Source organism: Mytilus trossulus, chromosome 2 (assembly GCF_036588685.1).
Source record: "Mytilus trossulus isolate FHL-02 chromosome 2, PNRI_Mtr1.1.1.hap1, whole genome shotgun sequence".
NCBI lineage: Eukaryota > Metazoa > Mollusca > Bivalvia > Mytilida > Mytilidae > Mytilus > Mytilus trossulus.
In genome coordinates, this window is record NC_086374.1 from 21881754 (window position 1) to 21899286 (window position 17533).

At 31.9% G+C, this 17533-nt stretch overlaps 1 protein-coding gene and 1 long non-coding RNA gene across 3 annotated transcripts in view; one reads left to right on the forward strand and one right to left on the reverse strand.

Annotated features, from left to right (window-relative positions):
- Positions 1-1282: 1282 nt before the first annotated feature.
- On the reverse strand, positions 1283-7714 carry LOC134706734 (uncharacterized). Its single transcript, XR_010105653.1, has 4 exons — positions 7577-7714; positions 5716-5749; positions 2563-2635; positions 1283-1561 (listed from the first exon to the last, which is right to left on the reverse strand). It is a non-coding gene; the product is annotated as an uncharacterized LOC134706734 (long non-coding RNA).
- A 151-nt stretch (positions 7715-7865) lies between these two features.
- Positions 7866-17533, forward strand: part of LOC134706733 (uncharacterized) — a 30290-nt gene continuing 20622 nt past the window's right edge. Inside the window, exons 1-3 of one of the 2 annotated variants that reach the window (XM_063565934.1) lie at positions 7866-8048; positions 15026-16456; positions 16909-17046. In XM_063565934.1, the coding sequence (XP_063422004.1) occupies positions 15037-16456; positions 16909-17046 (1558 nt within the window). In that variant the 5' untranslated portion in view covers positions 7866-8048; positions 15026-15036. The remainder of the gene's footprint in view (positions 8049-15025; positions 16457-16908; positions 17047-17533) is intronic. The other variant, XM_063565933.1, reaches the window with a different exon arrangement.

A 17533-nucleotide genomic window follows, 5' to 3' on the forward strand; every position in this document is an offset into this window, starting at 1 on the left:
GATCGCGAAGATAAACAGGTTGGGAACAATCTCAAAATGGGGGATATCCCTAAAATTAGGGACTGTCCATCAGGCAATGGGTCATATAACTGTTTAAGAAAAGATAAAGAAAAACTTAGATTTATTATCTTATAAGGGGGAAATCGTTTTATTTGATACAACTTTTCTAAAAGATTGTCCATAACACAGGCACTTGTTTCTATCCATTGGAAGACCCACTATCAACGTCTCTTTGAATGTACCCCTCTTAAAAGAGATAGTCATTACATTGAGAGGTTACCCCTCATCTGTTTCTCTTTAAATGTACCCCTCATAAAAGGGATAGTCATTACATTGAAAGATTACCCCTCATATGAGGGTCGGTGGTAAATATGAACAGGACTTTAAAATGTATAATCGTCATAGAAGGATAATACTGTTCTGTGTGCCAAAAATACCGCAATTAAGCGAGGAACAGGACAGACACTTGGTTGGATAGACCATGCATTAGCAGACTTCGTAGGAAGAGGGAGTCCTGCCAAAGCCATTATGATCTGCTATTCGAGATGCACAAAACTAATTTGTCAAATCCTTTAATGAAAGGCTAGCAGTGATAGCAGAAGAATGGTTCAATTCCATTAAATGTGAATACAATTCTTATCCTTCTATTTGTGACCCCAACCCACAGTAAAACTGAAAAAAATCAACCCGGTTGAAAATATTAAAAAAAAAATCAACCGGTTGCAAGTATTTTTTTCAAAACACCCACCTTACCTTAGTGAAAAAAGGAGAACACTGATCAGACAACATAGACACCAAGTGATAGCAATAACTAACATGGCTCTTTTAGGTAGGTGACCTATAAACAGGTCAGGCATCAGGTAACTAGGTTTTAGTAGAAATACAAGATATATATATATCAACTGATAGCAACAGGTGCTTGACACAAGAACATAAACAGGACCAATATAAAGGGACAGCAATATATGACTTTATTACAAATACAGGAAATATACTCAATTATAGCAATAGGAAACATGACTTTCGTTCAAATCCAGGTCCAAAAACCAAGTAAATGAAAATTAAATATACCAGACACCAAGTGAAAGCCAATGGTTAGTTTAATGGTCTAAGTTTAAATACATGACATATATATACCAAGTAATAGCATAACAAACAACTCCAGAGCAGACTTCAATTGATTGCAACAGACTAGAAAACAGACATGTTTGTTGGTACATTATTGTGTGCAGCACAGAGACAGATACCAAGTGATAGGAAACATGAACTTTCTACAAATACACACCATCCATATGTTTATTGAAAATCACAGATCAACAGAAATAATATTAAAATAAATAGCCACAGTTTGGCATCATGATCATCATTAAAAGTACATTGTATAAAAATGTTAGGCTCCAAGGTTATAGATTAATAAATGGAGTTCATGTCTTTGGCAAATGCAGTTTGTCCCTCCAGCATTATTCTCCATGCTGTTATCATTTCCTTCTACGCACTGGTTTTGTTGCATTAGTCTCCCCTTGTTTGAATCCTTCCGAAAATTTACTCACACTGTCAAACCCTGTAAAAAAATACACACACAATTAAAACATGTTGTTGAAAATAGGAATCATCAGTATAACAGAAATTACATGTACAGAAAAAAGATATGATTTCAATTTATTTTATAAAATGGTTAACAACTTTTAAATAAACAACAGATGCTCCCAGAAAGGGCACATAAGTCAGCTGCAAAATGTATCTAGAAACCAAAATTGTTACCAATGCTTTCGCCGGTGCTCAAATATAAGGAAAACACTTTTTGAGACATCCACATTCAACAATTTGGCAAGGGTTACCCTGACCCTGACTAACACACCATTTGTAGAGACATACATTGTATTGCCAATCATGTTTCTTGCAATAAAACATAAGTTGCATCAAAGCAATAATTTTTTTCCAAAGTTATTATTTTTGGTAACAATAACCTTGAACTTAACCTATTGATCACTCCTAAATAGATAGGTACACAATGTATCATTCTTATCCTAATATCTCCCATCTGAATAAGCTTCTTTCCACAAAAAAAAGAAAAAGAAAAAGAAAAGAAACCCAAGTATAAACACATGGAAACTTACTTTCCCCCAAATATTTCAATTTTTGTTACAGTTAAATCAAAATCTGTTTTGTCTCCAAAATCAATTGGCATCTACCAATTTTCAAAATAAAAATTTCAATAGCTTATAAACTCAATACTTAATTATATAGACTCAACTTAAAAAGAGGGACGAAAGATACCAAAGGGACAGTCAAACTCATAAATCTAAAACAAACTGACAATGCCATGGCTAAAAATGAAATTGACAAATTATCCACTTTATGTCTTCATGATTCAAGAAATATACAACTATGAAATAAAGGAAAGTACACAGTAAGTAAAATGCAAATTAGACACTTATAAGGTGCATGAATATTTTACAGTGTCAAAAGTTTTCAAGATTTTCTAATTTAATGTCCATAACTTATAATATTTTAGGGATAAAGGAAATCCATATCTGGCATATAGTTAAATCATATAAATACCTGATTCTTTTGCTTTCTGACTAACAAACACTGTAAGTTGGGCTGCTCTTCTTACTGGCTTACTGTCAGCTAACTGATAAAAAGAATTGAGCATAAAGTTATTATACATGTAAAATTGAGAAAGGCAATGGGGAATGTGTCAAAGCGACAACAACCCGACCTTTCAATGTAGAAAGAAACTCTAGCACCCGGAGGCATCCTTCAGCTGGACCCTTAAAAAATATGATACTAGTACAGTGATAATGAACGTCCTACTAAACTACGAATTATACACAAGAAATTAAAATTTAAAATTATACAAGACTAACAACTAACAATTTAGTTCATTTGTAATTTTCTCCTTTTAAAAAAAATTAAACTGTTGCAACATGCATACATGTAGAGTGGGGTGCTCATTTTCGCCACATCTTTTCACGTTTTCTACAGTTTATGTTCAGGTCTAAATGATTTTGAAGTATACTGATATTTCTATATGAAGATAACTTCAAATGCAAAATATTCTTAAGCTTGAAAACGTGTTTGTTTGAATAATCATCTGAAAAGTTAGATTTAAGGGTGTTTGAAATTTCCTGAATTTTTTGTCAATGGGGGACACATATTCGCCGTTTTTACACATCTATTTAAAACCAAATAACTGCAGCTTTAAACAACATTGATCAAATCAATTTCATTAAAGATGAATAGCAAACATTTCAAAGGTGTTTTAGAACTTCAATTTAGGTCATTCAGTCAAAGAATTACTAAGAAATACTTCTTTGACTTCGTGTTTTTCTTCAGGAAATTGGCCAAAAATCGTTTTCCGTTTTTCGGTCCTTTTTAGTAGGTGCCACAATTTTGTCTCAGTTTTAAAAAATAATCATATTTGTTATATAATATCATTTACTGGTATATGTTTTCCATTTCAGCCGTCCTTTGAAGTTTTTACACCTCAAAATCATAAAACGGCGAAATTGTGTCCCCGGCGAATATGTGCACCCCACTTTATATATAAATCTATGTTTTGTGAGTGATTATAAAAACTATATTCAAACTTTTCAAATTACATTATATCTATTTTGTTGTTAAACATGATACTTTTTTTGTTATGGATCTTTCTAATTCAAGTTTCATGAAATCTAAATTTATTGTCCAATTATTGGATAACTTGTCTTATGCTATCAGAATTTCTGTCTCGCATTTAATGTATGTGAATGATTTTGGGAGAAGGTACGTACAAAAATACATGTATGACAAGACATCTTTTTTTGTCTCTTGAATTATAAAATATTATCAATCTACCAAAGCATGCAAATTACATCAATCAGATGTTTATCACACATCCATATCAATATTTTTGAATTTTATCTCATATATTAGCTTTAGGGTCTCAAACTTCTTATGTAATTTATTTCTAAGCAGCAAAAAAAATCCCCAAATTAGCCTGCTCATACATTTGTATGTCCTTGTTTATATCAACAAAGATTTATGAAATCTGTTGTCTGATTTCAGAGGAGTTGTGATGACAAACTGTTGCAGTAGTATAAATAATATTGCCAAAATTCTTAATTCTTCATGTTCTTAGGCCACACCAATTTAATTTCTTGTTCTACGGATTTTTGGACTCCAAAATTTGGGGCGAGCGAGCGATTTGAAAATTTAAATAAAAAAATATTTATTTTGCAAATTCTTGAGGCGAAGCTTGAAAAGTAAAGGCGAGCGATTATAATTTTTTTTGGTAAACATAAAATAGTAGGTTTCGACAATATTAAAACTTGATTAATCACTTGTACTTTGTTATTTCTTTAATTTCTGAAGTATTTTTTCCCTGTTTACCAAGAAATAATTAAATCTGGTCTATGTATGTGTGACTGACAATGAGACAATTCTCCATCCAAGTCATATTCAGTTTGGTGGCAACCCCTTAATGTTATAAATATCCTTTTTTTCATGTTTTATGAGTGATCAATATAAGTTATATTTGTTTGTACAAAAGGGCTCATATTTTCTCAAAGAACTATACATCTATCTCATATTAAATGGTCAAAACATGTCCAAGAATTCAAAATAATATTGTTCAAGTACAAAATTCTCAGTTTTCAAAGGTTTTGAATAGAAGAACTATACAAATCCTTGGTATTTCTATTTTCTTTTCTACATAAGTAAAATGACCCCTTGTCTGAGGGAGGGTTGTTCTTAACCTGATAATAACAAATACAGGTAAAAGTACGACCTTTTACATGGGGCTTTGATACAGACCAAACAACAAGCTATACAGGGCCCCAAAATTATTAGCGTACACAATTCAAACAGGAAAACCAAAGATCTAATAATATCCAAACGGGAAAATACCAATGAACAACATCAATAAACGATAACTGCTGAACGACAGGCCCCTGAATCAATCAGGACAGGTGCATAAACATGCAGCGACTATGGATAGTTTTGTTTCGCCGGCATACAATATAATTGCCGTTGAAGGCAAATCCTTCAGAAGTTCTTTGTACTTTATTCTAACAACGAACATATTTTGATAGGGAATATACATGTAAGTAAGGGGGAAAGAAACCAATGTTTTGTTCTTTACCGGTATATATTTCCGCTTTTATAAATTTATATGGGAGCACTCCTTCTTTGGATAAATAGGTTTCATGCTGAAACAAATATTCCCACAGATATTTAAGAAGTGTGGTGTGTGCTTTTATGTTTAAAATCGTTATATAAAGGTTAGACTATGATTTTAAAAACAAATGTTGATATATTTTCATAATATTTACAAAAAAAACGGTGCGGGAAATGGACATGATTAAATTTCTGGATGCGGGAATATAAAAAAAAATAAAAAATTCTGTTTTGAGTAAAATAGGTGCGGAAGGGTCCGTCGAACAAGGAATCAAATTGGTGTGGCCTTAGGACATAACTCTAAGAGAAAACTCTAATTTGACATTAAAATTAGAAAGGTCATCAAAGGGAACATGTATACTTAAAGTTTCAAGCTGATTGGACTTCAACTCATCAAAAACTACCTTGACCAAAAACTTTAAACCTAAGCAGAACAGACGTACAAACAAACTGACGAATGAATTGACACATAGACCAAAAAACAATGCCCTTAAGTGGGCCATAAAAATCATGACAAACACATGCACTATATCAGAGAAAATATTCAGCACTTACTTTTTGAATCATTTGTTCATTATTCAGCAAATATCTGGAAAAGAGAATAAGGATAATTATGATTTAATATTATTATACATTTGTACTTCAAGTGAAAATGTAAGATTTTGATTGGTTTATTAAACATGTAAATGGAGATAACTTACCCTATCACATGGCTCAGTGGGAGAAGTTTTTAATGCCACCCTCTCCTGCATACCAATCTAAATCATTAATTTAAAGAACAATGAAGTGAATTTACATCAATAACTTTGCATACAATGCTTAAGTTCTATGTTTTGACATCAGAGATTGTCCATCAACTGTAATAATAAAAGATGCATCTTGCTTTATTTTTGTTGTTTTTCTAGCTACATGTAGCTGCAAAGTTGTTGTGTACATGATGCATAGTTTATAACTTCCCATCTAAAAGTTTAAAGACAATATATATATAATAGCAGAACATTTAGTATAATAATGTGTCCCTCCGATAGCAAGAGGGTTAATGTTTAACTCAAAACTAGGGAAATTTATTATATTTGGAACAACTCTTCTAAAAGTCTGAAAATATCACACTTTTTCTGACTTGGCCCAATCTTAGAAAGGAGCATGAATTTCATTACTAAATTGCTTATCTTCACTGGAACTCGAACCTGGGACCTCTGTATTACAAGGCAGCGGGTTAACAGACTGAGCTGAAGATTAAGAAGTACAAAAAAATGTACTTCCTTAGCTCAAAAGCTTACGGCTGACCAAGTATTTACATGTTCAAAGGAAAGCAGTCCTGTCACAACATGAATACGTTAAAAGTTATTGCAAAATGAGGTTAATATATAATTTATTATACATGTTATACAGTCCATGGTTAAATTTATGTAAGCTTCTTGTCAATGCTGTGTCTCCTTAAATAAAAGACCGAATATTAAACAGTGTTATGTTTTTCTCCAATGTATGTATGTATGCATGTATGTATGTATGTATGTACTCTAGATTCCACCAATTTAGACACACCCCTTGATTGACTGCAAAGGTAAAGCGGATCCTTGTACACTCCCTAAGGATCCAATGGGTCCCAAATTTTACGGTCATTATGTTGTGACGTCATAAGGGATCTCCATGGATGAAATTTGAACGATGGAGGAACTTTCACCATCACAAATCATATCTAAGCTGTACAGTGTAGCACGATCGAAGTATTTCATCCCTCCACAAAAGGATTGGTGACATGTAGTTCATTGCTTATTTAAATTATATTTTTGTGAATTCTAATTATAAATACTATATATAGAAGTATAAATATTTTCAATAATTGCTGTTTGTTACCCTTCAAAGGCTTAGCCTTCATGCCCCCCTTTTTCCCTAAGTCAAGAATGACCAGTAGTTCACAAAGGTCCCCGTGTAATTTTCTTACTATTTTTGGTTATTGTAATGGGGGTCAAAAATCATGTGAGGCTATAAAAATGAACAGTTTTGAACGATGGCAGAAGACAATTTAACGCTGGCTCGGATCATTTGACAATTGCGCAAGACATTTGAATGATGACGGGGCGCCATCGTTAAACAGGCCATGAAGATCCCTGGTCATATATCGAATGATGTCGTTGTTTGGCATGTTATATCACAAACATCGAACTGTCGTATTTTCCAGCATATGAAATGCAACTTTCAGCAGCAAGAGGGTTAAAAGGGTATTGTTTTTTTTAAATCTTTACTTGCAACAGCAAAGTAACCTAAGGGACAGTGTCTTATTTGGTTTTAAAAGGGGATGGGGTTGTTGCAAACAGGATTATGCAATTTATTGGACATTATCATATTTCTGTATATTTTTAACGAATATGAAATTTATAATTATAAATTAACAATGATATTGAATGAAATATACCTTAATAACGATCTGATAGGCATTTCATTTGTATTTGTTGACCTCTAACAGTCCAAATCAGAAGTTTTTCATAACAGAATCTGGTACCGAAAGTTCTTAAACCAGTTTGTCTTACAATTAGATACACACCATAGAACTTATCATACTTTGTTTCTTAAAACACATGTTTATTTACATTTGAATACTCTTGAAAACGATAAGAAAATATAATATAAATTTATCTTTGATTCAAAAAGATATTTCACAAATATAATTATAAATAGGTAAATAATTAATAAAAATTTCGTGTGCTGTATTTCAAGCCTGAAGAATTATCTCCCTTAAAGCGCCTTTATCGTTACAAAACGTGTGTTATTATATAAACTACAAATGTAGTCTAGACTGGTATTAGACATTGTCAAACAGTTGCGAGGAATAATAACTCCTAATGGTATTATATTATTTTTAATTCTTCGTATCCAATTCATTTCAGGTAAGAAATTAAAGCCAAAAAAAAAAGAAATAAGAAAAGAAGTTAAAAAGGGGGCTGCACATAATTTTACATAACAATTGTCTGTGTAACAGTACAACAATAATATTCCATGGGAGTGTGGGGCTGTATTACACTGACCTGTTTGTTTAACCATCAAGTGATTTCAGAACTATTTAAACCTACTATCATGTCTTATCTTGCCGTAGTCCAAATAATTAGCGGCAAGGCTATTTTTTTTTCTTTCTGGTACACTGTCTGGTCATAGAAAAACATTAAAATAGCTTTGCCAGACGTCATTATTATTTGGACTAATCTGGCCCTAGCTGCAGAACCGTAACCTAAGGACCTATGAGCTACAGTCATGACAGTTCCACGGCTAATATCTGGCCCCCAAATTCATCCTTTCCACATCGATCTGGCCTGATGAATGATGTCCATCCAGCCCATATTCAAAGTGGATCCAGCCCAATAAAAAAATATATTTAGAAGGAATAAAAGTGATGATACATATGAATTTTAAAAGAAAAAATGTGTACAGTAGTCCAATTAATTATGACATGGATACATGTCAACTCGTACTTTCGGCAACTCGTACTTCTACTAAGTCGTACCCAATATTTTTTTAGCATTATAGTATAAGTTGTCTACGTTTATATCCGTAGATATGGATATTTAAACTCCCTGAAGTATCCCAGTGCACCCTGAGGTAGATCCATAGAATATGAAAAGGATATTTTTTAGTGAACATTGCGTTGAACATGTACATGTCTTAGTTTTTCCGTGTTAGTAGAAAATATTTTTAACATTATAATGTCTCATATTTTATTATTTACCTACTGATTTATCTACTGATAGAATTTATATCTAAAAAAAAATCCTCAAGTGTCAAAGTGTGTTTCGATCCTTAGAATATTTGAAGAGATTTTTTACTGAATATTGCGATAAACATGTTGTTTGTTGATTTGTTAACACTTTGTTTTTTGTTCTTTTTTTTTAAATATAAGTATGGCAGTCAGTTCGTTTTCTCGTTTGAGTTGTTTTACATGGTCATTTTATAGCTGACTATGTGGTATGGGTGGGCTTTGCTCATGGTTGAAGACTGTACGATTACCTATAGTTGTTCATTTCTGTGTCATTTTTGGTCTCTTGTGAAGAGTTGTCTGATAAGGTCCGTCTCATAAGCAATCATACGAGATCTTCTTTTTTATATGTCTTATTTCGTATATTTTATGTATATAATGAATGCATTTCTAATAGTTTTGAAAGCAGTATGTAGACACTTTAATAAACAAATTATTTATTGCAGTTCGCGTGCTGGTGATTAATTGATCATTGATCATTGTTTCACACCTGAAGCATGTCGATTACCAGTAAATCGGCCCTTATTCACACACGAAGCGTGCCATTAATTAACTTATCAAAACAACTTCACACCTGATCTAATCTTTCTGCATGTACGTTTGCACAATATTTTAAAATGTATATTTCATCACAATGCATCTTGTCGAAATAACCGTCTTCTTGCATATATATACATTACAACGTGGACGAACCATGATTGCAATTGAAGATGATCATACATTTCACCATAGTTTATATATTTTTTCTCAAAGCTTGGTTTTTACAACGTTTAAGCCATGAATTTTCTTTTCGGTGAGGATGGCGATTGTTTAAGTATAACTCAACGGCCTTTGATGTTCATAGTGCCGCTCTTATACCGATTTTTTGTTTTCATTTACAGTATACTTCTCTCTGTTTATTCTACTTTTAACAAATCCATTCTATTTTTATACGACCGCAAATTTTGAAAAAATTTTCGTCGTATATTGCTATCACGTTGGCGTCGTCGTCGTCGTCGTCCGAATACTTTTAGTTTTCCCACTCTAACTTTAGTAAAATTGAATAGAAATCTATGAAATTTTAACACAAGGTATATGACCACAAAAGGAAGGTTGGTATTGATTTTGGGAGTTTAGGTCCCAACAGTTTAGGAATTAGGGGCCAAAAAGGGACCCAAATAAGCATTTTTATTGGTTTTCGCACCATAACGTTAGTATAAGTAAATAGAAATCTATGAAATTTAAACACAAGGTTTATGACCATAAAAGGAAGGTTGGTATTTATTTTGGGAGTTTTGGTCCCAACAGTTTAGGAAAAAGGGGCCCAAAGGGTCCAAAATTAAACTTTGTTTGATTTCATCAAAATTGAATAATTGGGGTTCTTTGATATGCCGAATCTAACTGTGTATGTAGATTCTTAACTTTTAGTCATGTTTTCAAATTGGTCTACATTTAGGTCCAAAGGGTCCAAAATTAAACTTAGTTTGATTTTGACAAAAAATGAATCGGTTGGGTTCTTTGATATGTTGAATCTAAAAATGTACTTAGATTCTTGATTATTGGCCCAGTTTTCAAGTTGGTCCAAATCTGGGTCCAAAATTAAACTTTATTTGATTTCATCAAAAATTGAATAAATGGGGTTCGTTGATATGCCAAATCTAACTGTGTATGTAGATTCTTCATTTTTAGTCCCGTTTTCAAATTGGCCTACATTTAGGTCCAAAGGGTCCCTAATTAAACTAAGTTTGATTTTAACAAAAATTAAATTCTTGGGCCTCTTTGATATGCTGAATCTAAACATGTACTTAGATTTTTGATTATGGGCCCAGTTTTCAAGTTGGTCCAAATCAGGATCTAAAATTATTATATTAAGTATTGTGCAATAGCAAGTCTTTTCAATTGCACAGTATTGTGCAATGGCAAGAAATATCTAATTTCACAATATTGTGAAATAGCAAATTTTTTTTTTAATTAGAGTTATCTTTCTTTGTCTAGAATAGTAAGCAAGAAATATCTTATTGCAAGAATTTTTTTTAATTGGAGTTATCTTTCTTTGTCCAGAATCAACTTAAATCTTTGTTATATACAATATACAATGTATATTCACTTTTTACTACCAACTGATAAATTTAAATGATCTTTACCATTCACTTCAGTGATAACAAGCAGTTTTTTTACATCTTAATATTTTATGATGTATTTAAATGAGTAGTTATTGTTGCAAACTCCATTAGAATATTTTAATTGAGATTAGTTTTGGAATAAGGGAAAGGGGGATGTGATTAAAAAATTGGGTTCAATTTTTCTCATTTGAAATTTCATAAATAAAAAGAAAATTTCTTCAAACATTTTTTGAGAGGATTAATATTTAACAGCATAGTGAATTGCTCTAAGAGAAAACAAAAATTTTAAGTTCATTAGAACACATTCATTCTGTGTCAGAAACCTATGCTGTGTCAACTATTTAATCACAATCCAAATTTAGAGCTGAATCCAGCTTGAATGTTGTGTCCATACTTGCCCCAACCGTTCAGGGTTCAACCTCTGCGGTCGTATAAAGCTACGCCCTGCGGAGCATCTGGTTGTAGGTATGTTATCCACTAATGACCACTGATTAGCATATTGTGTATTCATAATTATTTTAATGTGCATATCAAATAAATTGCCGTCCAAACAATTTCAAACAATCAATTCTAAGGAATACTAATGATTATAACGATTAGCATTTTATAAGCTTATTTAAAACAATTATGATTGCATTTTATTAACAATGAAAGTTGTTTTTTTATTTGTATTTTGCTATATAATAATATACGAAAGCAAGTTACAATAAATATGCATATAAACTAGAATAAAGTAATATCAAATAAAACATGGTTACGAGTTGAAAAAAATAGGGTACGAGTTGGTTGAGTACGACTTGCCGAAAGAACGAGTTGTTGTGTACCCTTATGACATCTGGCAATCATGCTATGCCAGACGTCATAATTATTTGGACAAGGTGTGCCATGTGTATGGTAAAAACAAATTGTCCTTTGACATGTTTGACGAATATTTTATTAGAATAAGATGAGTATTTTTAACAACTATGTACATTACAAGTTTTCAAGACTATCATGACTATTGGGTATAATTATAATAAAGTGGTAAAAGGTTATTACATGCAACATGTTTTGCCATTTTTATTTCACATGCTGCCATGAAAAGGTTTGTTATTCACTGTATTTCGTGAAATCGGTAAAAAGATCAATGTGCAAGACATTTTTAATCGTTTATTTGTCGTGAAATGGCAATGTTACTTCACATTCTTTCATTCAGATACCACCTCTTTACGCACCTCTTACAATATAAACACTTATATATAATTTAGTACAATCAACAGCCATGCATCAACATAAATCAGTAGTAATTAGCATTTTTGTCGAGCCTTCGACTTTAGTCGAAAAAGCGAGACATAGCGATCATACATTCCGTCTGCGTCGTCGGCGGCGTCAACAAATATTCACTCTGTGGTTAAAGTTTTTGAAATTTTAATAACTTTCTTAAACTAAACTGGATTTCTACCAAACTTGGACAGAAGCTTTTTTATGTTCATAAGATAGTATGCAGATGTAAATTTTGTAAAAATAAAATTCTATTTTTTCCGTATTTTACTTATAAATGGACTTAGTTTTTCTGCCATAACATTACATTCACTCTGTGGTTAAAGTTTTTGAAATTTTAATAACTTTCTTAAACTAAACTGGATTTCTACCAAACTTGGACAGAAGCTTGTTTATGTTCATAAGATAGTATGCAGAAGTAAATTTTGTAAAAATAAAATTCCATTTTTTCTGTATTTTACTTATAAATGGACTTAGTTTTTCTGCCATAACATTACATTCACTCTGTGGTTAAAGTTTTTGAAATTTTAATAACTTTCTTAAACTGTACTGTATTTGTACCAAACTTATACAAAAGCTTGTTTATGATCATAAGATAGTATCCAGAAGGAAATTTTGGAAAAATCAAATTCTATTTTTTCCATATTTTACTTAAAAATGGACTTAGTTTTTCTGCCAGGAAACATCACATTCACTCTGTGGTTAAAGTTTTTGAAATTTTAATAACTTTCTTAAACTATCCTGGGTTTGTACCAAACTTGGACAGAAGCTTGTTTATGATCATAACATAGTATCCAGAAGTAAATTTTGTTAATAAATAAATCCATTTTTTGTGCATTTTACTTTTAAATGGATTTTTTGCCAGGAAACAACGCATTCACTCTGTGGTTTAAGTTTTAAAAATTTTAATAACTTTCTTTTACTATTTTGGACCTGTACCAACCTTGGACAGAAGCTTGTTTATGATTAAAAGCTAGTATCTGTATTTTACTTATAAATGGACTTTTTAAAAAAGTTTTGAAACATACTGTATTTTTACCAAACTTGGACAGAAGCTTCTTAGAATCATAAGACAGTATCAAGAGGAATATTTTTATTGATTTTATTCCTCTTTTGTTGAGCCTGCAATTAACAGCATAAGTAGGCGAGACACTGGGTTCCGTGGAACCCTTAAGAATTTTTTTTCAACTGCAAGTCTTTCATACTGTGTATTGCATAAAAAATAGTTACATATACAAGGTCCCCAACTTGCAATAAATAATAATGAATACTCATATTACTTGTTTTGTTTACATGTATCTATACAAAATGTACATAACAAGAGACATAACAATTTAAAAGATAGTCAACTTTAAAAATATATTCATATATGGTACATGTACATATACCCCAGACACACACAAGTCAAGTCATTTAAGTTGTCTAATTGAAGGGTCTTTTAAAATGTTTAATGAACAGTCAGGGGAGTTACTTAAACAAGTGATTTTCTAAATCACTGATTCAAGTAACATTATTTCCATAAAGGTTAGAAGTTAGAGTTGTCTTTCTTTAATAATCACCTATTTAAGTAGTACAAATTAATCACTTAGAAGAAGTGATTTAATTTTATTGAAGCTTATGAAGCTTATTGAAGTTTATTATGTTAAAAAAAAAAAAAAATTTTTTATTGAAGCTTTAAATATAGAATACTAATGATCCAGGGACTAATTATGTTTCTAAACTTATCAGAACCAACATCTGTGATGTCTAGGATGACTAGGTCATTTCAGGTGATGACCTTGTACTGAATCTAGGATAATGACATAAAAATCACTTCTTTAAGTATCCTTCTTTTTATAACCCCCACTAATTTCAACACCCCCGAACAGTGAAATTTTTATCGCGAACAGTAGAACTTTATTACATAATCTGAAAGATGAAACCTTGAACTTCACAGGAAAAATACTCCGACTGCTGTGAAAAATCTTTGAAGAAAGTATAATCAGTTCATTATGTACATGTAAAGCCATTATTATAGCATTTTTATGCCCCATCTACGATAGTAGAGAGGCATTATGTTTTCTGGTCTGTGCGTCCGTTCGTCTGTTCGTTCGTCCGTCTGTCCCGCTTCAGGTTAAAGTTTTTGGTCAAGGCAGTTTTTGGTGAAGTTGAAGTCCAATCAACTTGAAACTTAATACACATGTTCCTTATGATATGATCTTTCTAATTTTAAAGCCAAATTAAACCCCTGACCATAATTTCACGGTCCACTGAACATAGAAAATGAAAGTGCATGTTTCAACTTAAAGTTTTTGGTCAAGGTAGTTTATGATGAAGTTGAAGTCCAATCAACTTGATATAGTACACATGTTCCGTATGATATTATCTTTCTAATGTTAATGCCTAATTATATTTTTTATCCAATTTCACGGTCCATTGAACATGGAAAATGATAGTGCGAGTGGGGCATCCGTGTACTTTGGACACATTCTTGTTTCAACTAAAATAGAATTTTCAGTTTAATGATAGCATCAAAGGCATAAACCTTACTACTTAAAAGAAGCAAAAAGTTCATATTTTTTCATTTTACTAATTAAAAGATATTATTAAACCTATGTGTTTAAAATTTTGAAAAGACTACAAAATCCCAATTTGTGACAAAACCTCGAATTTGCTACTCAAATAAGTGATTTAAAAATCACATATTTCAGTAAGTTCCCTGACTGATGAATAAATTCCTTTTTCACTGTTAACTTTTCTCTTTTTTTATTTTCAGTAAATTTGATCATGGCTTTACCAAGATGTTGTGTCAATACAACCTTTAAGAGGTTGGCATGGTCGCAGAGGAGAAACTTAGTTGTACATAAAACAAAGTTCATTTCCTGTTCAATAAACAATAAGACTTCTAATGGATGCAGATGTGAGGGACTTCAGGTGGCATCACTTATGAAGCAAGAAGGTCAAGAACTTAAAGAAATGCCTATTTTAGTCCGAGTAAAGATGGACAGCATACTACCTCAGCAATCCTTTACACACAGTTCTAAAAATGGTGTAACATTAGAACTTTCAGACCAAGATAAAACAATTATAGCACAACTTGAAGATTGTAAAACTGTAAATGAGATTGTGAAGAAAGTAGAAATTCCATCCATAGGATTTACAAGCATTTCAGCATTGTTGATTCTCCAGAAAATATTGCTCTTAAATGAGACACAAAAGAATATCACTCGCTTTGAATCACACTTTCAAGACGATTTCATGAATGAATTATACAAAACAATTAACACAAGCATCTCTTCATATAGTAATACAATATTAATTTCACTGGTGGATGGATATTGTAAATCAGAAGCCTTTAGATCCAAATGTACAGAAAGCATTAGTGAAGAAATTGAACAACGACTTTGGGACAGTAACTTTTCAATATCAGAGTTATGTACCCTGAGTCATGTTCTTGTTGGCCATGACAATCAGTTACAACGTCTCCTACAATTAATTTGGGTTCACATGTGTCATAGGGATGAAGAAATTGATGAAAGAAATTTATCATCTGTATTCCTGTCAGTTCCAAACATTCCTTTGTGTGCCAAGAAAAATGTATTTGAAATTCTGTGGAAGAAGTTCAACAGAGTTTGGTGGGAAATTCCCGGGACAGATCTTTCACTTATTGTTTCAGCATTAAAGTTACATAATGTTAAGAGCTGGACATTTTATGATTTGATTAGCAAATGGTTACTTGTGAATATAAACGACATGGTAGCGGAAGACCTCATCAAAGTTACGGAGGGGTATTTAACTTTGATGACACATTGTGATGTTTTTGTGCGGGCCCTTGAATTATATATAAAAACACACAGCTCAAACATGAACATAGATTTACTAGCTACTATCATGAAATATCAACACGTTATGAATTTCTCCTCCCCCAAAATTCTTGATTGTGTAGCAAACAATTTTGAAAAATATGTACATTCTTGTGATCCAGCTCAGTTGTACCATATCCTGGTACCATTTGGACATTTTAACTACAAACCAGAGCAGTTAGATGATATGTTCCTGGTGGCTGAAGAAATCATACTGAGAGATTTTGATAAGTTTGACCCTGTACACATCACTGAACTACTGGCTAGTTTTGTTTACCTGGATAGATTACCTTTAAACTTTGCCTCACAAGTGCTATCTCTTTCATTTTGGAGGAAATGCAAAGGTACGTGTACAATCAAATAGGTTCATAGTACTGAGTAGGGACTTAGTTAAAAAACTATTCTTTATCTCTCAGAACTACATGACTTCTAATTTTTAATTTGTTTAATCTCAGAATGTGAACTTGTAGAACTTTAAAATTTTCATGAAGTTGTCAGTCTTCTAAACCTTTATGCTTTGCTAATAAATGTATTCATCTGATTCTTGTTTTTATCAACTGTAAATTCATTGTTTGGTTAGTAGTTTTCCATGAAGTTGTGGACACATGATCAACTTTAAATTTATAACAGATGTGCCATATGCTTTGAACCTTGTAAATCATATTCAAAATTAAATTAAGCTTTTGACCCTGATTCCATAGTTCACAGAACAATATAATGAAGTTCAAGAAGGACATGGTGTCATATTTAGACATATTCTTGTTTTTATTGTGACAATTGTGATTTCATGTTACAGAGACCTGTTCACAGTCAAGTCTAGAAAGGATATCAGTATGGATGTCGACCATCAAGTATGCTGTAAAAGATACTGGTGCTTTACAGAGAAGACTACAAACTGTCAGACATGCTTTCTATGAAATGAGGAATATATCAAGTAAGAGAGATGAGGGTTGATTCTTGTGCACACCTGAAAATGGTCTGATTTTCATTTACACAATTTTGTCTCTTATTTCACCATTAAGTTGACATTTACTTTCATAATCATGATATTAAGATTTTTGAACAATTTCCTATTTGATTATGTTTTAAAGTGAAACAAGCTCATTAAAAGACCTTTTCAAGTCATTGTTTGGTAAACCTAAATTTAAAGGTAGTACATTGTACAATGTTTTTTAACTACCTTTCTGGAAAAAAACCCCGATGTAAATTATCCTCCAATCAGTTTTGAGAAAATTACAACAGTATGCAATAGTATGAACATGATGAAGTTAAAGGAGGATTTGGTCTTGAAGTTTACCTTATTGGTCTCTGACTATGCTCAATTCACCAACTACTCATTTATGATTTTCAGAATTTTAGGAAAAAGAGAAAAGTCAGGAGTATGGTAGTTGTTATCCATTCGTTTGATGTATAAAATGTTT